The 26,641-nt window shown below is 47.8% G+C and overlaps 1 protein-coding gene across 16 annotated transcripts in view; it reads right to left on the bottom strand.

Annotated features, from left to right (window-relative positions):
- Dysf (dysferlin) overlaps positions 1-25,175 on the bottom strand; it is a 204,419-nt gene extending 179,244 nt beyond the window's left edge. For 7 of the 16 annotated variants that reach the window (XM_048416693.3, XM_048416690.3, XM_048416697.3 and 4 more), the window contains exon 1: positions 13,766-13,994. In XM_048416693.3, the coding sequence (XP_048272650.3) occupies positions 13,766-13,856 (91 nt within the window). In that variant the 5' untranslated portion in view covers positions 13,857-13,994. Of the gene's footprint in view, positions 1-13,765; positions 13,996-24,554 lie in introns of those variants that run through there. The other 9 variants (XM_048416689.3, XM_048416694.3, XM_048416691.3 and 6 more) reach the window with 3 other exon arrangements.
- Between the last annotated feature and the right edge of the window lie 1,466 nt (positions 25,176-26,641).

The raw sequence follows: 26,641 nt of genomic DNA, 5'->3' as shown, positions 1-26,641 counted from the left end.
TACATATGAAAAATGTATCTCCTACTTCATGCCACAAGACACCATATTGTATAAGATAATGAAACATTATTAAAATATTATGTGTGATAGTGTGCATTATGTGTACTCCAGGATTAAAATCAAACATGTTTCTGCTTTATCATTTATGTATTTATTTAAGGGACTCCTTAAATAAAACTCTGAATACATGGACATAAAGTATACAGTAGGAAGGATGGCTCAGTAATAAAGAGCACTCGCTGCTCTTACAGAAGACCTGGGTTCGGTTCCCAATACCCACATGGCAGCTCGTAAACATTTTTAACTCCAGTTCCAGGGGATCCAACACCCTCACCTGAGCTCTGCAGGCATCAGGCACATGTGTGGTAAACTTACAAAAAGGCACGCAAAGAGTCACTCACATAAAATACAAACAACAAATACTGAAAAAAACCCAAAGGATGCAATAGACATATACACGTGGGCATCAAAGCCTTGAGTGATGTCAAGGAGCCAGCAGCTTTAGCTTCCCCTGACATGAAGTTAGCAAGGGAAATGTCAACGTGGTGAAAAGGGTGAACTGTTTAATGTTACGGTAGATATTGTTCTGATCTTGTCAACTGATGCCAAGAGTCTTGGGAAATTCATTAAGGTTCCAGCCTCACTTTGCTCATTTGTAAGATCATGGTGATAACTCCACAAAAACTAAGTAAGATAGCATGTATGAGGTACATACCCATACCTCATACCAACTGCCCTGGGCTCATCAAAATCACATTTCCCTCCCTCCCTTCTGTAACTACTCTGATGCACCTCTCCAGGTCTATAAACTCGCTAGCAGTAGCCCATTGGTCATGCCTCAGACAAGCTCTCCCGGATGAATTGTCATCCTGACAGTGACAGAGATACTCTTCTCTCTGGGGCTCCCAAGACACTTGGGACCTCAGCCAGGGCAGCAGTTCACAGTGAGCTTCTCTGTCCACAGTTTGGTGGTTTAAATAGGTTTGGCCCCCATAGACTCGTATATTTCAATGTTTGGCACATAGGGAGTGACACTATTCACTATTATGAGGTGTGGCCTTGCTGGAGGAAGTGTGGACTTGCTGGAGGAAGTGTGTCACTGTAGGGGAGGGCTTTGAGGTCTCAGAAGTTCAAGTCAGCTCACTCCCTACTGCCTGTGAATCAAGGTGTAGAACCCTCAGCTCCTTCTCCAGAACCATGCCTGCCTGCATGCCACCATGCTTCCCACCATGAAAATAATGGACTAAACCACTGAACTGTAAGCCAGCTCCAATTAGATGTTTTCCTTTATAGAGTTGCAATGGACATGGTGTCTCTTCACAGAAATAAAACCCTAACTCAGACACATATGCTGGTGCACTAACTAGGCTGTGATTTTTTCAGAGGACAGACACCACACTTCTTCATATTATCAACCCCAGAGTAATGGTCTGTCCTGCCCTTTAAGAGACAAGCCCTGCCAACTCCTCCCCTGCACTGCTGGGACAGGCAGATCTTCCTTCTGCTTCCAGTCTGAGCCCCTTCATTTCCATCTCTCTCCCAAAGAGGCAGTTTTTGCCTCTTTCCTTTCTCCCCACTTCTTCTTCCCTTCTACCTCTCTGTTTCTCTCTCTCTCTCTCTCTCTCTCTCTCTCTCTCTCTCTCTCTCTCTCTCCATCTCTCTGCTCTTTCCCCTTCTCCCTTTTCCCCTTCCCTTCCATAACCCACTAAATAAATATCCAATCTCACTCTGCATGGCATGCCTATCCATGTCTCTGTCTCTCACCCACCATGTGGCTCCCTGCCCAGGACCAGCAGCGTAGTCTCACAGCGTTCCTATCCATATTGGTCTCTCACCCACCACGTGGCTCCCTGCCTAGGCTCCATGCCTAGGACCCACTGGCCCTCATGGGCCAAGGGCCACTTGAAGGCTCCCTGCCTGGGACTGACTGCCTTCATGGCCCACCGTGGTCTCGTGCCCACTGCAGCCACTCGGGAAACAGCACCATTTAATTTAAACCATAACACCCAGTTCAAAATGAGGTGCTGAGGTCATTGGGCATTAAGTGAGTGGACCCTTTTCTTTCTGAAATTGCTGTGAGGTAACTTCCTCAGTAAGGAACAAAAGCATTGTTCTTGAGGGCACCATAACCTTCCTTACTGGAATGGGACAGTGCAGGTGAATGGAGAGGTCAAAGGAGGCGCACGGGACCAGAGGCACTCTGGAAAGTTCTTTTCTCCATGTTGGCCTAGGCCTGCCTGGGTAAACTGCTGTGTTTCATCAGCGCCACGTTGTCGTGGCTCCCAAGTGAGCAGGACACTGGCTTTGGGGTCACTTGATAAGAACCCTGGGGGCTATGAAGATGGTTTATGAGTAAAGCATTTGTCACACAAACCTGGAGACGTGAGTTTGGACCTCCTAGCACCAAGGTAAAAGTCAGGTACAGTAATATCAATCCCAATGCTCCTAACCAGGAGGTGGATGGTGAAGACAGGAGAATTGCCAGGGCCAGACAAGGTGGAGGTAAGGGCTGACACCTGAGGCTATCCTCTGACATCTTCAGGCATGTGGCACTGTGGCCTTAAAGAGCCTGGTGTTTCTAGGCCAGCAGTGCACGGATCTGGGTCTACTGTAAGGTTTTGAGGGGACAGGAGATGAAAGCTAAGTGTTCACTTCCCCTCCCCTATCAAGGATCTGTTTCCTGTGGCCTCCAGACGTAACATGGAACATTCCACATGCTGCCCTTCTTGAGTGGCCCACTAAAAGCTCATTTCCTAAGAAACTCTCTGCTAACATCATTAGGCAATATGCGTGACAGCCCTGGGCTAAGAGTCTTTAAACCAGTTTCTACTTCCTGTACTCCCTGAAGATAAAGACAACAGAGGACTTGGTGGATTTTATGAAGTCCTGACTAGAAGAGGGGACTCTCAGACCCTTTGGGTGAGCTTGGGAGGAGTCACTTATGGAACTACAACCCCAAAGAAGAACAAGCAGGAGATATTGAGGCTCAGTTGTCAAGTGTTTGCTGCACAAGCAGGAGGACCTGGATTCTAGTCACAGAACACATGTAAAAAGCCAGGTATGGTAGCATGTGCTTGTAAGCTCAGTGCTGGAGAGACAGAAACAGAATTCCCTGGAGCTTGCAGGCCAACCAGCCTAACATAATTGGGGAGTTCCAGGTTCTGGTAAAAGAGACCCTGTCTCAAAAAACAAAATGAAAAGTCCCTGAGGACCAATATCCAAGGCTGACCTAAAACTTACAAATGTGCATGTGTGTGTGTGCAGGTGTGTATGTTTGTACACACGATATGCACAGAAACTCGAACTTTCTTTCTTAAAGGAAAGAAACATTCACCTGCTCATCATGTGGCTGACAGGCACCAAACAAAGGGCACACATCCTTGCTAATCCTGTGCCTGGCTGTTGATTCAGGCCTTGGGAGATAAGGTTTTTCATCTAACTCTAAAGTGCACAGCTCCTGCTGGGAGGATGAGGCCATGGAGGAGCTCCACAGATGCTCTGTGGATGTGCCCAGGATCCATGATAGCTATCGGGAAGCCTGGACTTTGTCCAGACTGTATAGCTCTGCTACACACACACACACACACACACACACACACACACACACACACACACAACCACATACATGCACGAAGGAGGGGAAGAAAGGAAGGAAAGAAAGGAGGGATAGAGGAGGAAGGAAGGGAAGGGAAGATGGGAGGATTGCTACAAGATGCACTATTATACAGTAATTGCTCAGCCATCTTTTCACAAACAACTTATCAGAGTCAGGGGTCCTGGTAAAAGTTAAACCATAATTCAAGGAAATTTTGCTGTTATTACTTTGTGAATAAAGTGGCTTCTTTTGCTGTACATTTTTGCTGTAGTTGACTCCCCTTCTGTTACATATTTGGGCATTAAATTCCACAGTTTTGGATCATTTCCTATGCCTTTAGGTTACATGTGAAACAGTTTCCCACTGCCAGGCCTTCAGTCCTCTCTCCTAGGTAAATTCAGAGATCTGCCTTCCTGCAAGTATCTTTATCAGCAGACATTTGGTCAGTGTTTAGGATCAAGACAAGAGCATTCCATTTAAGATATTCACAGATATCCAAGGACATAGAATTACTAATTGTCCTAGCTGCTGCTTTGGTTTTACCCCACTTAACAGATTCCCAACTCCTTATGCTCACCTTCACCTTAGTTTACTTATGATTTTAGTTCAGAAAATTTACAGCTTGTGCTTTACTCTTGAGGACAGCAGAAGAGATGATTAACTGCAACCCAGAGAAAGACCCACAACACCCGTGATCAGAACGACTGATAACAGCATACCCTGGAACTGATAATTTAGAGGCCTGGGTCTCCTCTTTGTTTCTACCACCTAGAGCAACAAGCATAAAATTCAGACCTAGGCCCGCAGAAACAGCATTTGGTGAATGATCAGGTCCATTAGCTTCCCCCTGACTGTTTACATAGGTTACCTAGTTACCAGGTTCCTCTATTCATGCTAGGAGAAAACAAGTGTTATGCTGATTTAAAATACAATCCATGCCCTATTCATAACTTTACTGAAGATAAACTTTTAATCTAACCACCTAAAAATAAAGCTAGCACACTAACTTCCCCTCCAGAATTCCCTGATAATTAAAGTCCTTCTTAACTTACTTTCTCCACTTAGGAGTTGGCCAGATGCGCACTAGTCACTCCCTCCTTTGAGCTGGCAACCTCGGATCTGCGTGTGTGAGTGTGAAAACTTGTATCTGATTTTTATGGAGCAAAAGAATTACAGCCCTGGAACCTGCTACGGCGGGGAAATTGTTGATTATAAGGGTATATATTACTGTGAACATTTGTAACGGGATGAAGAGAGAAAGAAGAAGAAAAATAAAAGGACATGGATAGACAGATCCTACTGTGAGTAGATTTCTTAACCCCCACTTTAGCCCTGGATGTGGGATTCCCCTCTGTATGTTATGAATATAGTTAAAACCTTCCTTTTTGTTTAGACAGAAAAGGGGAGGTGACATGTAATTCCCCTCTGTATGCTATGAATATGTTTTATTACCACTAGTTAATAAAGAAGCTGCTTTGGGCTTATGGCAGGGCAGAATAGAGCCAGGCAGGAAATCTGAACAGAGATATAGAGAGAAAGTAGGTGGAGTCAAGGAGATGCCACGTAGCTGCCGAAGGAGACAGGTGCTGGAACTTTACCCAGTAAGACACAGCCTTGTGACAATACACAGAATAATAGAAATGGATTAATTTAAGATGTAAGAGTTAGTTAATAAGAAGCCTGAGCTAATAGGCCAAGCAGTGCTGTAATTAATACAGTTTCTGTATGATTTCTCGGGTCTGGGAGCTGGGAAATGAAAGAGCAGTCTCTACCTACAAGCCCCCATTTGCTTATTGTGGAGCCCTTTTTCTGAATCCTGAGAGGAATCCCTAGAAGTCAAACTTTTAGGGTTCCCATTGAAGGAAGAAAAAAAGAAAGGAAGGAAGGAAGGAAAGAAAGAAAGAAGGAAATGAGGGAGGGAGGGAGGGAGGGAGGGAGGGAGGGAGGGAGGGAGGCAGTGTGATTCTGGATGCAGGGTACTGGAAGGGTCAAGATCACAGAGGCAGAGGAGATGGTAGTTGCCAGGGTTGGGGACAGAGAACTGAAGTATTTCCTGGGTGTGGCACTCTGGAAAGTGTACTAGAAATGGGAGGTGGTGATGACCGCACAACTAAATAAAAGGAGTTTTCTTTGTTTTGTTGAGTTTAGTTTTTGTTTGTAGGTAGATCTTGCTGTTTGTTTGGAGGGAGAATGTGTGCTAAGGAAGAAACCCAGGACTAAGTGTATGCACGCTAAGCACACAACATACCACTGAGCTACACTCCAAATCCCGTGAATGTACTTAACACCATGCTGAGTTTGAACTCACAGAGATCAGTCTGCTTCTGCAAGAGCTAGGATTAAGAAATGTGCCACCACACCCGTAACTATATATATTGGTTTTTCGAGACAGGGTTTCTCTGCAGCTTTGGAACCTATCCGGGCACTACTGGCCTTGAACTCACAGAGATCTGCCTGCATCTGCCTCCTGAGTGCTGGGATTAAAGGCCTGCGCCACCACCACCCAGCTATGACTATACTTAATACCAAATGTAACCCTTAAAATTGGTTAAGATGGTAAATTTAGTCAGGCATGATAGAACACACCTATAATACCTGAATTTAGGAATCAGAGGCAGGAAGCTCACCTGATCTACCTGAAGCAAACCTGATCTACATAGGAAGTTCTAGACCAGTCAGGCCTACAAAATACTAGACCTTGTCCCCACCCCACCCCCAAAGAAAGATAAACTTTATATAATATGTATCTTATCTCAACCTTTCTAAAGTCCTTGAGGAAGATGGTGAGGACCTGGGCAGTCGGTCTGGGGGCTACCAATCAGGATCAGGGTGGACAGAGGGAGGGGAAGGTTCTGACCCAGAGAACACATGGGCAGTTGCAGAGAACCCCCGCCCAGAGGGAAGGCAGAGGCAGCAAGGAATTGAGTATTTGGGACATGAAGATCCTAATGGTTTATATATTGACAGCCGACCTGACAGGATCTAGTCTCACGCTGGGTACAATTTCTGGGCATGTCTGTGAGGGTTTTCTAGGTTAGGCTGATTGAAGAAGCCCGACTCTAGCTGCCAAACTGAACAAAAAAAGAGATGAGATTGCTAGCTCAACACCAGCTTTTATCTCTCTCTCTACTTCCCGACTTCTGACACAGTGCGGCCAACCACCTCAAGGCCTTGTGGCCATGACTTCTCTGCGGTGATGGATTGTAGCCTCAAACCGTGAGCCAAAACTTCCATAAGTTGCCAAGTTGCCAAGTATCTTGTTGCTGCAACAAGACAATTAAGTAATACAGAGATGAGTCATGGTTCCTTCTGCTCTTGAGTCAGGTAGCAGAACTTTTTGGCTCCAAGGCTACAGAGCTCCTAATACCATGGCAGCCTTTTGTTCATCCCACAAATAAATGTTGTGGGCTTGCTACATGCCAGTGTTCTCCATTCCCCTTGGTCACAAGTCAAAGGAAACAATAGGAATCCCAGTGTAGGTAGACCACTGGCAACAGAAGAGAAAAAGACCAGCCTAAACCTGATGAGGGACAGCCATCTCCCGTCTGTGGACTCAGGCCTAGGCATCCCAAGACCGACATGACTGTTGCCCCCTCACCAGCAAAAGCACTGCCCTTCCCACCTTCAGTCTCCCCATCTCATAACAGCTCAGGAAGAGTCCAGGAAGAAGCCTGAGTGACGGTTCTGATGGCTGCCGAGAAGCACATTCAGAAAGAGGTGCTCTTCAAACTAAGACGTCCACTTGGAACTGGAGAAGATACTCTTACACAAATTTTCTGGTTGTTGCTTCTTTTTTGCTGTTGTTGTTTTTTGTTTGTTTGTTTGTTTTTCGAGACAAGGTTTCTCTGTAGCTTTTGGAGCCTGTCCTGGAGCTAGCTCTTGTAGACCAGGCTGGCCTCGAACTCACAGAGATCCTCCTGCCTCTCCCTCCCGAGTGCTAGGATTAAAGGCATGCGCCACCACTGCCCAGCTTTGTTGCTTCTTTAAAACAGCCTCATATAATCCAGGCTGGCCTTGAACTTACTTTGTGGAGGTTGGCATTGAACTCTATAGATCCTTGTTGCCTCTGCCTCCCAAGGGCTTGGATTATAAGCAAGCTTCATCACACTCGACTCTGAGCAATTTTTGCAAATTAAAGAAACAAACAGGGGTGCTGGAGAAATGGCTCAGCAGTTAAGAGCATTGGTTGCTCTTCCAGAAGACATGGGTTTGATTTTCAGTACTCACATGGTGGCTCACAACATCTGTGACTCCAGTTTCAGGGGAACCAGTGCCTACCTCTAACCTCCACAGATGCCAGGCACACATATGATTTACAGACATAATTGTAGGTAAAACATACTCATAAGCATATGCATAAACATTTTTGAATTAACTGAAACACCTATGGCAAATGTTACTATTCTTAATATGTAAAGAGTACTTGTAACCAACTTAAAAAACAAATACTATCCACCTCCAAAATGGGCAAATTAAAAGCTAATTCGGTAAGAAATAGATGCTAATAGTTAATCTTGAAATACTAATATTATTTTTTAACACAGGCTCACGGGTAACCCAGCTAACCTTGAACTCTATATACAGCCTAGAATGACCTTGAACTTCTGATCCTCATGCCTCCATTCCAAGCCCTGGGATTATGGATCTGAACAACCACTCCTGATTTTATGCAGCGTTTGGGCATAGAAGCCTGGACCTCATGCACACTAGGCAAGCACTTCACCACTGAAGTTACATCCTCCAGTCCAACAAGTTCTATTTGACCCCTGAGAGATAGTCAGAGATTTACATGGCCCTGAGAAAATAAGCCTGCATACATGGCTGATAGGAGGACATGCTAGGCAAACGGGAAACTCAGCAAAGCCTCAGATGTGGCCACAGCCATGCTGCTTCTGGAACGCATCTTAAGAAAGAAGGCAGTCAACACATGGGCAACAGTTTAGCCATCAGGATAGACTTCAAGTCAACAGTATACTTTAAAAGTTGGATATAAATATTTTTACTATGGTATAGAGCCAGGCACGGTAAAAGATGCCATAATACCAGCAATTGGTAAACTGAGGCAGAAGACTCCTGAGAGTTCAAGGTCAGCCTGGGCTGCATAACAACACCCTGCCTTAAAAGGAAAAGAGAGAAAAAGAAAGGGAGGAGTAATATGATCTAAATGTTCATCAAAAGAGAACTGATTGGATTATTGTTCATCCACCAAACAAAAGAGAATTGACTGAATTAATTATTGTCCATCCACCAAATAAAAACACTCAAGAGACTTAACTAAAGAACTAGGTAGAAGAATAAGAACTGACTCAGAAATTATCCTTGGTTAATTTCTTTTGTTTTGTTTTTTATTATTTTTTTAGTTGAAAATAGATTTTGGGAGGGCTAGAGAGATGTCTCAGCAGTTATGAACACCCACATGTCAACTCACAACTGTCCCTAACTTCAGTTCCAGAAGATCTGACACCCTCACTCAGACATATATACTGTGGGACAGCGGTCTGTACCCTGCCAATTATATTTTAAATAAACGCTGATTGACCAGTAGCCAGGCAGGAAGTATAGGCGGGACAACCAGGCAGGAAGTAGAGGCAGGACAACCAGGCAGGAAGTAGAGGCGGGGCGATGAGAACAGGAGAATTCTGGGAAGAGAAAAGCCCATTTCTCTGCAGTCCTGGTCCCACCACAGAAGAAGCAAGATGTGACTGCCTCACTGAATAAGGTACCAAGCCACATGGCTAACAGACAAGAATAATGGGCTAATATAAGTTGTAAGAGTTAATAAGAAGCCTGAGATACTGGGCCAATCAGTTTATAGTTAATGTAGACCTCTGTGTGATTTCTTTGAGAGTTAATGACTGCAGGAACTGGGTGGGACAGAAACCCCAGACAACACATACATGCAGTCAAAATACCAATATACATAAAATTAAAATAAATACATTCAGAAAGTAGATGTTTTTCATACAATGTATTTTGTTTATTCAAAATTTTCACTCCACCAACCCCTCCCAGATCCTCCACGCTTCCCTACCTACCTTGCTGGCTAGTCTTATGTCCACTTGACACAAACTACAGTTATCTGAAAGGAGGGGACCTCCATTGAGAAAATGCCTCCATAACATCCAGCTATAGGGCATTTTTAAATTAGTGATTGATGGGGAAGGAAGGCCAGGACATGGTGGGTAGCATCATCTGTGCTCGTGGTCCTGGGCTCTAGAAGAGAGCAGGCTGACATGAGGGGCAAGCCAGTAAGCAGCACTCCTCCGGGGCCTCTGCATCAGCTGCTCCCTCCAGGATCCTGCCCTGTTTGAGTTCCTGTCCTGACTTCCTTCAGTGATGAACTGTGCTGTGGAAGGGTAAGCCAAATAACCACAGCGACAGAAACCCTAGGACACCACCTAAATCCACACCCCTTCTTTCTCTCCCTCATTATAAAACAAACAGGCATCTAAAAAACAAAAGATAAGATAAAATAAAAACAAATCAGAATAGGACAAAACAAACAGGGGGGAAAAGAGTCAAAAATGCATAATACACACATATAGATGCAGAACTCACACACTTGCACACACAGAAATCTCATAAAAACACAAAACTGGAAGCCATAATATAATATATAAGCAAAATACTTGTAAGGTGTTTATATATATATGTGTGTGTGTGTGTGTGTGTGTGTGTGTGTGTGTGTGTGTGTATGTGCGTGTGTGTATAATTTCCAGATAAAGCATTATGAGATGAAAAGAAAAGAAAATCCTCAAAAAAATAGCACTGAATTCATTTCAGTGTTGAAATGTTGGCTGGGCCTTGGGCCTGCCATTAAGTGTGGTTTGTACACACAATGATACTCCATTAGAAAAAAACTAATTTTTCCTTTGTGGATGGTTGTCAGTTGGAGATAACTTCTGGGTTAAGGATGGGGGCTTGTGTCTACGTCCCTCTCAGCATGGGATCCCATCTGGCCTAGACCTGTGCAGGCCCTCTGCAGGCAGCATTAGCTTATCTTTGAATATGCAAACTTCCAGGGGTCCTCTATAGAGGAAGGTAGGGGGTCTGGGGGGTTCTAGTGGAGGGCGGAGACAGCCAGTCCCTGTGCCTGGACCTGGGTGACATTGCAAGTTGTTCCACGATGGTATATTCATCACAGCAGAATTTCTGCACCCTGCGCTATGAGTCTGAGGGGCCACACAAACCCCTGCAATGAGCTCTGTGGAGTCTGCATCACATATCGTGCGCTGTTGAGCAGCATTGCTGGCCTCTGAACACTGCATTCCAGCAGCCACCTGCTCCCGCCACAGCGGCTCTCCAGTCCATCTCCCCTGACAGGTGAGACAGAAGGATTCCCTGGGAACAGATTTGCCTGTAAGACCCCCAGGCTGTAAGACCTCAGGGAGACTGAGGGGGAGGGAAAGGGGAGGAGAGGGGACTCAAGGAGCAAGCAAGGGAGGGATGGGGAAGGGAAGCAAGACCTCCTGGTTCCTGGCCAGGAATTCACCAGGTAGAGGACATAGCAAATCCAGGAATGTTTAAACTACAAAGCACCAGGAGACTAATTTTGTGCTGGGATGTACCTCCAGCATCTAGAATGAAAATGGGTACATAATATGTGGTCAACAAATATTTGTCCAATGAGCAAAACACATGAATAGAGGGATATAAATAATTGCATTACAGGATGGAAAATGGTCCAGGGCAGAAGAGAGACGTCAAATGCTGTAAGACAGGAAGCTGAAACTGCTCATTCATACAAATGATGATCAAAGGTCTATGTGGGGCCCAGTTACTCATGGCAATTTTGGTTAAGTAATTAATCAGTGAAAACAAGAATAAAGACTTGACCAGTATTAATTAGTAGCCTGCAGATGAGAAAGCCAGGCTGCTCTGAGTCCAACCTCCCAGAACCCAGAATCTATTTTTGGAGGCAGGTCCTGAAATTACATCTGAAGCTGGAATGTCCAGACGACAACTGCAGGGTAAGGCCAGTCCAGGCACACATATCTCAACCAAGCACAGCTCCTGGTGCAGGCTAGCTTCTCGGCCAGCAGGCCTCTGTCCCTTGCTGCTTATCAACCCTGACTGTGCTCAAAACTCAAGGAGCCTGGTCGGGAAAACCTAGCTGGGCGCCACCCGAAGAGATCTAGATCTCAAGAACAGGAGGCAATGGGCTTGGTTAAAGGTATACCACAGGGTGGAGATTCCCCAGCTGGGTGCTTCATAAATCCTGGGTCTGGTTCTAATGGGTATGCATCAACTCAGCTCCAGATTCCATGGAGAATGCCCCGGGTGCACACAATTATTTCACCTCTGGCATCATCTACAAAATGGCCTGCAACAGATGTACGTTAGAAGCTGATTCTTAGGTCACCTCCAAGATGTTCTTGGGTGGTACCCAGAGTGTTCCTCAAACACACTCTACAGGTGAGTCTCAGGTACCGTGCAGTGTGAGGACCATGCCCAGATTGAAGGAGGCTTGGGTCCAGATGGAGAAAGCCAGAGAATTAACAAGACAGGCAACTGCTCTTAGGAGTCCTGGTGTCTGAAGTAGGGCTGAGGAGAACATGCTGGCAGACCCAGTAAGGGGCTTCTAGAGCTAAGCAGAGGATGGCAACACAGACTCTGAGGTTAACTCCCATCTAGAGATGTAATATGCTATCACAGCCCTTTTTATATGGGCAAGCTAACAGCAAGGCTCCGTGAAGTCCTGAGACTGAGGAAGGATGACAGGTGAGCATATTCAGGGTACCTGAACCAGAGCAACAGCCAAGCAGTGTCTCAACAGTCTGGTCACCTATGTGACGCAAGAGCAGTGTCCATTCTCAGTGCTGAAAGTTTTATCTGGTGTTCTGGTTTGTTTTGGTTTGAACTAGAAATGAAGCCCGCATGCTTCTTCATTCATGTTGGGGAAATGCTCGACCAGCGGCCCAGAATCACAACCAGCAAGCAGGAAGGCCAAGTCTGATGTTATAAAAAACAGACAGACAGAACCCAGCCGTGGTGGCATGTATTTGTAAGCCCAGCACTAGGGGGAAGCAGAGACAGGTAAAACCTTTGGGCTCACCGGCCAGCCAGCTTCGACGACCTGGCAAATCCTAAAACCGTGAGAGACCATGTCTCTAAAATAAAATAGTGATTAGCCCCTGAAATCAGAGTTTATCCTCTGGTATCCTCCCATACATGCGTGTAAGTACACATATGTATACACATACACACATACACCACACAGAGAAAAGTGCTCTACCACTGAGCCACACCCAACAACTGCCCCAACAACGTCTACACAGTGAGAGTTACTGTATAGAAAGTGTCTCACTGTGTCCTTCATCTCTCACTATTATTTGGGGGGCGGGGAGATACTTGAAGAGTGGATGGAAAGCTTGGGTCCCTGATGTCCCCACTGATGTCACAAAGGTTAGCATCTCCGTGAAAAGCCTTGCCGCAGTTCCTTTTCTGGGCTGTTCAATCCCACAGAGCCAGAGTACGCTCCTGCGCTCCTGCCGAGAGGAAGCTCTCGCTCCCTCCTTGGTTATCTTTATCTGCAGAACTGGGGTCCTGACTCACCACCATTGTTCCTTCTCTCGATTTTGACAGGTCCTTCCTCTTCCCTTTCCCCTCCTGAGACACCCTTCCCTTGGGAATCTGCCTGAAACCAGGGTGAAGGGACCTGAGGAGTGGAGGAAGGTGCCGTCTCAACAGAGGTACCCTTTTCTAGTCTAAGTAGCACATATAGAAGTTCAGTTCTTTGACGCTGGAAAACTTCTCTCAAACACTCCTCACACTTCCTGGGTCAAAGCCATATCCATAGTATTCAGTTTCTCCTCCTTCTGGCTGAGATTTGGTCATTCATACGGGCCGAGTTCAGTCACGATTCATGAATGCATGGATGGGACATAACTTTCAAAGCGCACTGTTTAAAAGTTCACAAACCAGTTTTGCGGCCCTGATTACACCTCTACTTTCTGTGTCCATCTTCTAACCCACCCTGTGACCGCTATCCAGGAAGTGCCAGCCTTTCTTTCTTCTGGGTACCAGCTTAGAAAAGTATTAACGGGTTTAGGTACTTCCAGGTTCCCTAAGGTGGGATTTCTGGTCTGATCTGGGTCCACAGACCTAGAAACTGGGTGCAGAAAAACGGATGGTGCCCAAGAGTGGACGCAATGGTTTCAGGGCTCTCACCTCGGAAAATCAGGCTGGCGACAGGGTCGCTGCGCCGGTCCTTCTTCACATTGGGGAGGTTGCTGGCCCTCGCCAGCAGGCAACAGAGCATGGCTCTGCTGCCCAGGAGTGCCGGGCGGAGGGAGCAGGAGCACGGGACACAGCCACTACTACTCGACCAGCCTTCAGATCCGGGATGGCCACGCCAAGAGAGCTGTCGCTCCGCTGCGCCTCCGTGGAGACTTGATCAGCCCCGAGCAGCGAGGCTGAGCTTGCGACTAGGTACTCCCACAGGGCGGATCCTCCCCTCCAGTCCGGCCTGGGTCCGCCCTCAGGGAGGCTACCGGGGAGGAGCAAGGAATGGGACTAACGTCCTGTCCAGGAGAGGGCCCCCAGGGAAGGAAACGAGTGGCGGGCAAGGACAGCGCGGGGTGGACGCCTAAAGCACCATAGGTCCAAAGCGCTGCATGCTGGACTCTAGACTCCTACGGAGCGCACACCGCACGTCCGGTGCACCCAGACCTGGCTCAGAGCAGCCGCGAGGATTTCCTGGTGGCGCCTGGAGCTGTCAAGGTCTGGACTCAAATCATACAGTGTTCCCAGTTACTGTCCATTCTATCTCCTGCAGTTCCCTGCGGCAACAATCTCTGAACTCCTCACACTCCACGGTGGAGAAGGTTGCTTAAGTTGAACCTTAAGTCATCCCAGCCCTTAGCACTCTGCTTCTGTTTTCCAACACTCCAGCAGGTAGCTGGGGAAAGACTATGATCCCTCCTCTTCTTATTTTGAGGGGGTACAGCGCTTTCAAGGGGAAATCCCAGTCTGGGCACTCCCACTCCACTCCAGCAGCCTAAGAGCAGCGTGGCTTGACAGTGAAAACAATCAACTGGAGTGGATGCTGCGATCAGACTGTGATTGTCAAGCTCCTGTCTCCCTCTCCCCTGACAGCACGCATGCACTGAGGACCACACCACTCTACCACTAGGCTAAAACCCCGTCATGTGCTCTTTTCACAACAGTCTCTGAAAGATCCAAGCTTTCTGTATGCACTCTTTCCCCTCTACTCTCTTGAATTATCCAGTCATGCTTCCAAATCTTATCACACCACCAAAACCACAGATCCTGTGGTGAAAATATGGCAAGAAGGAGGAGAAGGGAAGGAGGGAGGGACAGAGAGAGACAGCGACAGAGAGAGAAGTTCACAGAGCAGGTTCTCCATAAATAACTATTTTTAAAAAGAAATGGTTAAAAGCAGACCCAGATCCATTCCTTCTCAGCTTTATTGTCACCACCCTGGTTGATGCCGCTGCTTGTTTTGCCTGAGCTACAGTGACAGACAGACTCCATCCAATCTCCCACCGCCTGCCTCTGCCTCTGCCTCTGCCTCTGCCTCTGCCTCTGCCTCTGCCTCTGCCTCTGCCTCTGCCTCTGCCTCTGCCTCTGCCTCTGCCTCTGCCTCTGCCTCGCCACCACCCTGGTGTACTCTCAAGCCAGTGTCACCTGGTGTCACTCCTTCACTCCAAATCTTTCCACAGCTCCCATCTCCCTTAAAGTAGAACCCAGAGCCCTAGATGGCCTTTACAGCCCTGCCTGACCCATCCGTCTTCAGGCTTGCCGCCCTCCTCATGGTTCCACAAATATGCCAGGCCAGCAGCCTTTGGATCCTGAGAGCTGCTCTCTCTGGCCTTCTTACTCCTGCCTTTCTTTTATGGATCACTCTGTAAGGGCCTCCACTGGCTAACAGTGTAAACCTGCAACACATGCTCTACCTCCTCCTTCACGACATGTTATTATTTGTTTTTTGTTTCTTTGTTTGTTTTTGAAATGGGGCCTCCTGTAACCTAGGCTGGCCTTGAACACTCTTTGTAGGGAAGAATGACCTTGAACTTGTGATCTTGCCTCCCCTTCCTCAGTGCTGGGATTATAGGTATATCTACAATGCCCAGTTTATGCAGTTCTGGAGCTCAAGCTCAGGGCTTCGGGAATGCTAGGAAAGTGCTCTACCAACTGAGCCACACGGCACACCACCCCTCCCCCAAGGCTCCCCGGCACAGTTGTTTCTGGCACCAATCACTAGGTAATCTCTGCTTCTTACTTCTTTTCCTCCCTTCCCATTAGAATGTTGGGTGGGCTCTCAGGTGTGTGGGGAATTTAGCAGAGTCACTGTATCTGGGGTAGAATTAGAGTAAATAGTTTTCACTGTATCCAGGGTAAACATTAGAGTGAATAGTTGTTTTCTAGAAGTACTTTGACCTCAAGAATCATGGAATATGAATCAAAATGAATGAATAAGAATCAAGAATGTGGAAAACAGCGAAGAATCATTGTGGAAAGCAAGGCTGTTTCCCACGATTTGTAGACTTGTTTTTCTGAGGTGGGAGTCACAGCCTTTGCATGATTTTCAGCACAGAACACTTCTGCACACCTGAAACTCTTGGACTATTGTGGATTACAAAAGGTACATAATAACAACTAAAGCCGGTGGCGGCCCACACCTTTAATCCCAGCACTCAGGCGGCAGAGGCAGGTGGATCTCTGTGAGTTCGAGGCCAGCCTGGTCTTACAAGAGCTAGTTCCAGGCTCCAAAATTACAAAGAAACCCTGTCTCAAAAAACAAGCAAACAATAATAATAAGGACTGAAGTCATGTGGGCATGTAACGTTTTCCCTCAGAGAAGCATATAGATCAGATTAGAGCCCTTGGCATGAAAATATACTTTACTTTAAAAAATCTTGGTGTAATAATCAGTAAACATGCCTTTGTATGGTAGTTCAAGGTTCAATTCAGTTTAGTTCTTCAGAGGCTGGACCTTCCTGCTGCCACACAGGCCTTAAAATTTCATCTTGGAGTGACCACTTTCTTTGACCAACCCATGCAATACAGAACACCCTGACAGTAAGGAGTGTCCCTTAAGAGTGGGAGTTGTTAGCCACTGTCGCCTTCTCAGCACCTGGAACAGGGTTTTGCACAAGGCGGGCTCTCTATAAATGTCCTCTAAACAGTTCTCTAGAAGGACACTGCACCCCCGCACTTCTCATTGGTCACCTCTAGCTTATTGGGAATCAGTCACATCCGTCCACTATGGATGCTCAGTATCAGGGAATGTAGACGCAGATGGCAGCAGCCTCATCTCTAGGCAAGAAGAGGAAGGCCCTCAAAAGGGCCAGCAATTCCCATTGGGTCGGGGCATAATGCAGGGAAGGGGAAGAGAGTTGGAGGCCATCCACTTTCCAGAATGTTCTCTAGCTGCTTGAACCCTCTCTTCCTCTCCCTGCCTCTACTCCTCTCCCTTGGTTCCCACTTCTTTCCTAGCAGAACCTAGCTGATTAGATGCCCACCTTTGGCTCCAAGCTGGACCCTGCTCTATCTCCTGCCAGTGGCAGAGTTGCCATGGGTCTGCATCCTACATTGTTATAAGCCTGTGCCCTACGTTAAGGGCACAGGCTTATATTCCTGAACCAAGAAACTGAACTCCCAGTCCTGCTTCCTGGAAGTAAGGTAGCATAGAGGAAATTGCCAGTGAGACCCAAAGGCCCCAGGTACCCTGGGCAGCAGATCAGAGAGAGCGCTGAAACTGCCCAGTTCAGCACAATGCTATGGGAGTGTGCAGTGCACACCCTTACCCAGAATTCATTCTGTCTCTAGTTTTCAGGTGAGTGACTGATCACTTGGAACTGTCATTTAAGTCTATGTGAGCCAACAATGTCAGTTAATTGCAATTTAGGTCAGCCTTCTGAATGCTCATAATGTCGGTAGTATCACCCAGGTTCCACAGGCTCCTGGTGCCATCTACTGGCATCTGCTTCTGCCGGATGACTGATGGCATATCCTAACTGGCCATGCCATGGTCACCCCAGCCACAAATGGCCCATTAACCACACTGCAGTCACGAGATCTTCAAGCATAGTTGGGTCACTGCCCTGATGAAGATCCCTCAAGGGCTTCCTTTTCTCTTGGAATGAAGCCTACATTCCTCTTGTACCAGAGGTTAAGGCCACTCAGGCCCTTAACCCTAGAGCTCCAATTCCAGGGAGTTCTCAGTTTCTTGAACATACCAAGTTCCCCTCCAGCTTGGGAGTCTGCTCACAGCTGCTCTCCTCCTCCTCAGTGCCACCTCCATCCACCCATGGGGGTCTCAGTTCAAGAACCAGTCCCAGGGAAGCAGTCCCAGGCCTCCCTCTAGGCTGGGTCACTCTGGTGAGGAGTCACGTCAGGTGAGACACTGCTCCTTAGTGCTCACGGCAATTGTAAGGAAGACCTATCTACAAAATTGCTTGTTCATTGTCAGAGAGCAGGGCTGGCTGGGCACCCTGGTGTTCCCAGTGTCCTGGACTTGAAGCTATCTCCTGAGGAAGGCAACGCTTTTCAGAGAGGCCAGCATTGCCCCCTAGGGGAAATTTCAGGTACTGTGAGCATTTTTTGAAGATTCCTAGTTTTGCCCCCACCCCTTCTGCATACCCAAGTACACACACACACAAACACACACATGCACACACACGCATGCATGCACCACACACACACACCACATAAACCCTATACGTGCACACACACACACACATGCACACATGCATGCACACACCACATAAACCTTATACATGTACACACACATGCCACACACACACCACATAAACCCTATACGTGCACGCATACACACGCACATGCACGCATGCACCACATAAACCGTATACGTGCACGTTCACACACACACATGCACGCATGCACACACACACCACATAAACCCTATACATGCACACACACATGCGCACACACACACATGCCACACACACATACGGCATAAACCCTATCCTACCATTCTCTCTCCCTGTCCCCACTCTAGTCCACCAAAGTCAGCACAGGAAATCTGTGGAGTATAATGAATATTTTTAGAGGAATATTCCAAGGGGCTTGGGCAAACTGTTGGCCTGTGTCCAAGAGACAAGGATGCCACACGCCTTTTCCACAAACCAGAGAAGCAACATCTGGTGACCCAAACCCTGAAACATCCTGAGGCCTCTTCCCATCTGAACCTCCAAACTTCCTGGTCTTCCTGCTGCTTGCCGCCCAGGACTTTCACAAAACAGATAGCTGTTCCCCTGTAGACTTCACAGCGGGGCCTAGACACTCAGTGGGGTCTCCCGTCAAGGGGATTTGTCTCAGTGATAAAGTTGTAATAGGGATAGGGAGACAGCTTAGGCAGTTAAGAGTTTACCATGAAAATGTGAGAATAGGAGTTCCTTCCTAGAGCCCATGTTTAAAAAGAAAAAAAGCCAGGTGTGTAGAGCACACTTGTTAATCCCAGTACTGGAAGGAATGTGACCCTGCTTATTCATGCATGTGTATAGATGCACACATAAACAGAATGAAACTGTAATGGAGAACGGGGCTTAGACTACAGCTTGTCTCCCCATCCTCCATATCTGTTCTTCCCTCTTCCACTGACATCTCCACAGTTTTACCCGGCACGTGACATCCAGATTGAAACCATATTTCCTAGCCTTCCTTGCAACTAGATGTGAGTATGGGATCAATGAGATAGAAGGAGGAAGTATGTCTGTAACTGTCTGGTGTGTCTTTAAGGAGAAAAAGTGTGCTTCCCCAGGATCTTTTCCTTCTGGTTGGAACACAAATTATGATGATACTGTCTGTGACGATATCACAGGCCATATTGTCAAAGACGTTCCCTGAAGAGAACAGAGCAACAGGCAGAAGGATCTTGGACAACCTGATGCATCAAGAGCTTTCGAACTAGGATTCCCGTATGTCAATGATTACCGTTGTTTCTCATGGAAGCATTAGGGAATCTCATGATACTGGGTATGCATGGATCTGCAGCTACAGAGCAGAGAGCGACCTGTTTACCTACAGGAGGTAGGAGGGCCAGCTAGAAGTCAGTCGGAAAGGACTCATTTGTGAAGCAGTTTGTATAACAAGTCCAGTTTTGTGATTTCATGTTTCCAGACTGATAGAGGTAAGAAAGGAGAAATGAAAAAGTCCTTGTTGGCTGTAGTGATGCCACCCCTCACGGGTGCTGAAGGATAATTCTAAGGGAGAGGATGCAGTCCTATAATTTACCGGACTGAAAATAAGCACTGTATCTCATGCAGGCCCAGGCTACAGATGTGCTGTTTTGGGACAATATGATGTTTCACAGCAAAATTGTGCACAAGTTGAGCATTAGAAGGTTTCCCATACCAATCCCCTCTTACAGATTCCCTTGAAAAATTAGAGAATCTGGCAAAGGAACCCATTTGGCACAAATCTGACCTGTGTACAGGTCGGGGGAGAGGTACACTGCCCCCCACTTACCCAACGGGCACTTGTCTTTTTCTCAATAGACCAGACTAGGCCACCTCACTGGCTAGGCTCCCAACACATAGGGGAGTTTGTAGCCCTGTTCTCTGTAATCTTGGTGGCTCCAGCACCTGGCCATGGATGAAAGTGAAGCTTTCTTTGACAGCATTCTCACGCTGTCTAGAGCATTGCTTCCCCAGGATCTAAGTACCAAGCACCCTGAGGCACAGTTCTGACTTCTGGCTCAGTAACACCACCCTTTAGAGGCATGCATTGCATGAGTTGACAGGACTCCTTCAGGACACATTTGTCAGTCCCTAAATCTTCCAGAAGTATGCATTCTTCTGTGTGTTCTGCTCTGGATGTCCCAATCCAGTCACTACCTTCCTGTTGCTAAGGTGCAAACACCCACGTAGTCCAACTACAACCATAATTATGTGACCTCCAGGAAGAGCGGCTGTGGTGGAAATGATGCAGGCTCCTCTTCTCTGTCCCTCTCTCCCTTGCTGTCTCTCTTCATCCCTCCCTCCCGCAATAGTTCTGAGACTGGGTTGTACCCAAGGCTGCCAGCTGTCTGCACCCCTTTTCAACTTTATTTCAGGAAAAGGGCCCACAGTGACACCACTGCCCTCTCCCCCAGAGTGCCTGCTGTTCTCCAAAGAAAACATATGACCCACGATCCTGGATTAGCGTATCATGTCCTAAGCAGGTCCTTCCACAGGTTTACGAGGACTCTGTGAGTGGGCCTAGCACAAGGACTGAGATGCCTGGAAATCGCACTAAATGGTATCTGGCTGGCCTATCAGACACAGAGAAGGTGAGTCAGGAAAGAAGCTTGCTAAGATGAGAATGTGTCCTTGAGGCCACACAACAGAACTGAGGACCTCCAGACCACTTGCGTGATGTGCAGGGGTTCAGGGCTATTTGCGTGTACAAGTCGACATGCAGTCGGCACCAGAGCCTGCATCCAATCTTCTCCTTCCTCCTCTTGTCTCTGAGTCAGATCTAGATCTGGAAGAAGTCAGTAGAGTGAGTAAAGGTGGTGTGGAGATGACTGCAGCTGTAGCTGCCTGGGCTTGAGAGTCCAACCCCAGTTATCACGGGAGCAAACGTCAGACTAGTCACTTCAGCTCTTCGTGCCTCAGTTTTCTGTTCTGTGAAGTGGGGTGATGAGAGTTGCTACCAGCTGTGCTTGCTACTGGACCAGGACACGGTTTGTGTTACACGTTCTATTCAGAATCATGTCAGGTATTAAGAAGTCTGGATCTTGTCCACAGGATCTTTGTGGGGTTTGATAGGAACACTTTCTGAAAATGATGTATTGCTTATGTTTAGCCGATGCCCTCTTCCCTTCTTTGTGATAAAGGCAAGTTAAGAAGTCAGAACTGGGCGGCCATGATGCACACCTTTAATCCCAGCACTCGGGAGGCAAAGGCAAGAGGAGCTACCTCTGAGTTCATGATCAGCCTGGTCTACAGAGCAAGTTCTAGGACCACAAGGGTTGTACAGAGAAACCATGACTCAGAAAACCAGCCAAGAAGAAGAAGAAGAGGAAGAAGAAATAGTAGAAGCAGTCAGGCCCCTCCACCTTTGGTCATTTGTCCTACACTGTGCTCCTCACAGCCCCGTGCTCCCTTTTCTGGACTCAGCTCTACACTGGGCATTCAGCCTGGTTGGTGTGGGTGGCACATGGCATGCATTCCTGAGCTCTTTCTGCTTTGTGGGCCTCTATGAGGAGATGCTCTGGTAAGTGTACCACCTTGGCAAAGCCCCTGAGTCTTCCAGGCCAAATCCTCACCAGTGAAGGGCGTAAGACCCTTCCCTTCGACCCTTTAGAGCTGACCGAGCAAGGCATGACTACCGTACCACAGACAATCTGTGAGATAGTGTAACCTAACCGTCACTGAAAAGGCAGGGCTAGGTCAGCTAGGGAGACTAGGCTTCCCAGAAGCACAGTTTGTATGTGTCTGCCCCTGGCCAGAGTCTGCTCTGTAATCATTCACCAACCTGGCCCTGAGGAGCAGAAGGGTGTGAGCAAGCTTAAATACTGCAAGGCAGCCAAATTTAGACATGGGTTAAGAGTTTGGCTAGTGCTGAAGGTGGAAGGTGGCCAGGACCTGGGGGAGGGGAAAATCCATTCCCTACCGCTGGACAATGACATCCTGAATTGTGAGTTCCAGCCAGCCTGCTTCTCAGGTTCAGAGCACAGATAAATACACTTCCTTTCTCTAACCGTGAGCTCTGGGCTCCAGGAAAGGGGAACATCCCCAGAGGAGGCCAGCAACAACAAAGAGGAGGATGATGGATGACCTCCTCCCAGTGAGGTTGAGGGAAGGCTTCAGCCAGGCCCCCTGGGGCTAAATGAAGACTGGCCTGCGGCTGCATCAGCTGCACTTCCTCCAGTGGTCTAGAAAACACTCCCATATCATTATCCCTAGCCTTTCTCCCACTAGAGCTCCTGATGCTGCCCTGCGGGTGGGGTGAATAGCAGGCAGAGATTGAAGGGAGGAGGCCAGGGACACTGGAAGGAAATCAGGGCTGCCTGGGTGGACACCAGAGCAGACAAAGCTCCCAAGAAGAGAATCGACTCTAGACCAGCAAAGACACACAGTACTGAGGTGTACCTTTCCAAAGCTGTTTGGACTTCCAGACAGTGAGTGAGGAAGGGGTTCAGAGACTAGCTTAATACCCAAAGAACATGGCTGGCCTTTCAAAATAGTATCCTCCCTTCCCTCAGCCAGGAACAGAAGTGGAGATAATGCCAGTGCTACCCTCTAGAGTAGTGGTTCTCAACCTCCCTAATGTTGACCGTTTAATACAGTTCCTCACGTTTTGGTGACCCCCAACCATAAAATTACTTCATTGCTACTTCATAACTGTAAGTTTGCTACTGTTGTGAATGTAACTATCTGATATGAAACCCCTGTGAAAGGGTCATTCGACTCCAAAGGGGTCAGCGCCCACCAGGTTGAGAACCACTGCTTTAGAAACAAACCACATGGAGTCCAGAACCCTCAGCCAGGCACCTAAACCAGGCCATTGGCTGGTCTGCTCACAGCTGAGCATACAGGGAGGAAACCCAAAAGTCTGCACCCCAACCACACGAGAAGATGACCTTGTCCTGTCTGCTGGGAACACATTGATAAAGCTTGTTTCCAAAGGCGACTAGGGGAAGCTGGTGGACAAGTCAAAGCGTGGGAGAGGGAACACATGTGAAATGTTCTCTAAGTTCTTCAGTCACTCCTCTTAGCACAGGCTGCTTTCCGGGCTGCCCATCCTGGTTCTCGCTCCAAAGATGCACCAAATTCTGCACTCAGCACTGGGTGCTCCCAACACATCTGCATGTGTCCTGCTTGTCTCAAGCCCACCTTCTGAGAGTAACTGCTCTCTGTGGGCATCCCAGACGTCCCATGCACTCCAGGGTGCATCCTTAGTGACAGGTGTGATCCTGAAAGGGGGTGTCCACTGGATGGCCAGGGACTGACTGATACTCTAATCTTCTGGACCAGGGATACAGGGAAAATAGGACTGGACTGGAAGGAAGACTAAGAAGAGAACCTACAGGTGAAGAGTGAAACTGGCCCACTCCTGGTCCCCACATCTCAGATTTGGAAGATAAATCATGAAGATCTCAGCCCTGGTCTGGTCCTGGTGGGGAAGGGTTGTCCTGGGAAAACAGACATGACCAGCCTTCACCTCCTGAAGGAAAAGCACAAGCAGAGCCCAGCTGAAGGTTGTTGTGGAAAGGCTCAGGACTGGAGAGGAGCATGCTGCCTGGTATTAGGGGACCCCAGTCTATTGAAGTCTAAATACAACGCCAGTATTCTGTTGAGAGTGATGAAGAGAGTCCTGAAGATTGGTGATGCTGACAGCTAAACTCCCCCCACCCCACCACCATGTGTGTGTGTGGGGGGGTGTGGGTGTGAGAGACAGACAGAGAGACAGAGACAGAGACACAGAGAGAGACACACACAGAGACAGAGAGACAGACAGACAGACACACACACACAGAGAGAGAGAGAGAGAGAGAGAGAGAGAGAGAGAGAGAGAGAGAGAGAGAGACTGGGATTCCTGGAGGCGTGGCTTTGCTTCTGCCTCCAGTGGCAGCCAGCCTGCTAGTCTAGTTTCTGATAGTGAGCAAAGGCCCAGAGAAGTGCTGGGCTATAAATAGGTGAAGGCCCAGGCCTTCTGGGGAGAGGAGCAGAGACCTGCTAGACAGTGCAGCCAAAAGTGGAAAAAGATCTTTTAAGGAATCCAGAAAAGAGGGGTAGTGGCCCCGTCCTCCTGCTGATCTACCAAACGCCACCCCTGGCTCAGCTGAAACGCAGCCAGGCCACCTCTATCTCACAACCTCAGTTTCCCCTGAGTTGCCCCACCCATCTCCTCTGTATCTTTTCAATATCCAACACCAGTCTGGTAAAGTTAGTCTTTTTCCTGGCTTCCAGGCACGCCTCGATCGCGCCCCGGGATCCCACTCCGGTCCTGCCGGGTTCCCTGACTGTGTCTCCAGCATTCCTACCTGCAAACACAGCGGAGCAGTAGGCGTCGCTGATGTCGGAGTCCGGGGTGTGGACATTCTCCGCGAAGAGAATGAAGACTCGCAGCATCACGAAACAGGAGGGGCAGGGCCAAGGCGCAGGCAGAGGGTCCCCTCAGGAGCAAAGTCGACCTGCCTGGCGGGCTGCCGGCTCCCAGGCGCTGTCCTGGAGAGGAACAGTCTACTCCAGGCGGCTAGGCGAGGACCCCGCCTCCGACTTCCTCACCGGGCTAGTCAGTGGGCTAGTCCGAGTGCATTGCGAGAATAGGGGCTTCTGTTCATTTCCCAACCCCGCAGTCCTACTCCAGCTTCATGAATTTCAACGTCCCGGCCACCAGCTTTCCCAATGACAAGGCACTTTGCATCAGACCCTGTAGCAACCGGCTGGGCGGTGGCCGCGGACGGCCGGAGAAAGAACAAGGGCTTCAGGCGCCCTGTGCAACCCAGATCTCGCTCCCGGACAGAAGAAAGCTCGGCCCCTCCCCTGACCTTCCACCTCTTGCGACCGAGAGCTCTACGCTTGGCTGCGCTTGTCGCTTGCAAAAGTCACCGGGACTTGATAGCTCCTTAGAAGCCAGTCAGCCCTGGGGAGGAAGAGAGGTCCAGAGCATAGAGCTGGGAGCAGGCGCAGGCACAGCAGATGCTTTTTCCCTGAGTCAGAATTTCATTGGTGGACAGCACAGTGACTTTAAAAACTTTGCCTGCCTTCCTAGCTGTAAAAGTAACACATGCTTTAACAAGAACACAACAAAGGAAGACATCTCTGGTTCTTCAACAACAACAGCAAAACTTTATTAAAATAAGATTGGGATATTTACCAGTCTAGGCTTCCCTCTGAACTGACACACACGCGTATAAGTGACAATTTTCCTTGATTACCTGGATCGGTGCTACGCCCTACTGCTTCATGTAATTTTTCTCTTGTATCATTAAAAGTTTTTCCTAAACAGTGTTGGAAAGATGAGATAATAGCTAAACTATTAAGAGCACTTGCTGCCTCTACTAAGAGAACTTGAGTTTGATTCCCAGCAACCATATGACACACCCCAACTGTATTTAACTCTAGTTTTGGGGGATCTAATGCCCTTTTATGGTATTTCCTGGCAGTGCAGACACACGCCAGCAAAACACTCATGCTCATAAAAGAAATCTAAAAACAAATTCTTCATAAACAGCCTGTTCTAGGCCAATGAGATAGTTTATCAGGTAAAGATACCTGCTACCAAGCCTGAGTTCAATTTCTGGGACCCACATGGTGGGATGGAAGACAGGCTCAGCCAGTTGTTCTCTGACCTCCACAGGCGTCAGTCACCGTGTGTGCATGCACACACACACACACACACACATTTAAAACAACCCTTTAACCTTTTCAATGGCTACATAACTGCAGTAATTTCAGTGCACTGGATGCACAAAGCCTCTTCTTGTCATACTAGGCACTCTCCTCAGATACTGTTTATTTATTATAATAGCAAGAATATATATGTTTACATTTTTTTCTAAAGAAATAAAGGATGGGCAGGGTCATGGTGGCCCTACACTTTTAATCCCAGCACTTGGGAGGCAAAGACAGGTAGATCTCCATGAGTCCCAGGCCAGCCAGGGCTACAGAAAGAGACCCTATCTTTAAAAAAGAAAGGAAGAAAGGAAAAAAAGAAAGAAGGAAAGAAAAGGAAAGAAAAGGGAAGAAAAAGAATTTAACATTAGGATATAAGCTTATCTTGAGCTCCCCTCTGCCAGGTTCTCAGATTGAATTACTAGCTGTGACATTATAAAGTTGCAAGATTCTTTTTCTTTCCTTCTTCCTTCCTTTCTTCCTTTCTTTCTGTCTTACATTCCCTCCCTCCCTTCCTTCCTTTCTCCATTCCTCCCTCTCTCCTTTCTCTCTCTCTCTCTCTCTCTCTCTCTCTCTCTCTCTCTCTCTCTCACTTCTAGTACTCATTGTTAGATTGCTTCCCCAGCCCTGAGCAGATCCATCCTCCCCTCCTCCCACCTACTCATCTGTGACTCATCATCTAAAAAGGCCCAGCTGTAGGAGCCATCAGCTGTCTGCAAAAACTCCCCAGCAA

The sequence above is a fragment of the Myodes glareolus genome, chromosome 6, assembly GCF_982192425.1.
Source record: "Myodes glareolus chromosome 6, mMyoGla1.1, whole genome shotgun sequence".
In the NCBI taxonomy this organism is placed as follows: domain Eukaryota; kingdom Metazoa; phylum Chordata; class Mammalia; order Rodentia; family Cricetidae; genus Myodes; species Myodes glareolus.
This window is presented reverse-complemented; position numbering and strand designations above follow the sequence as displayed.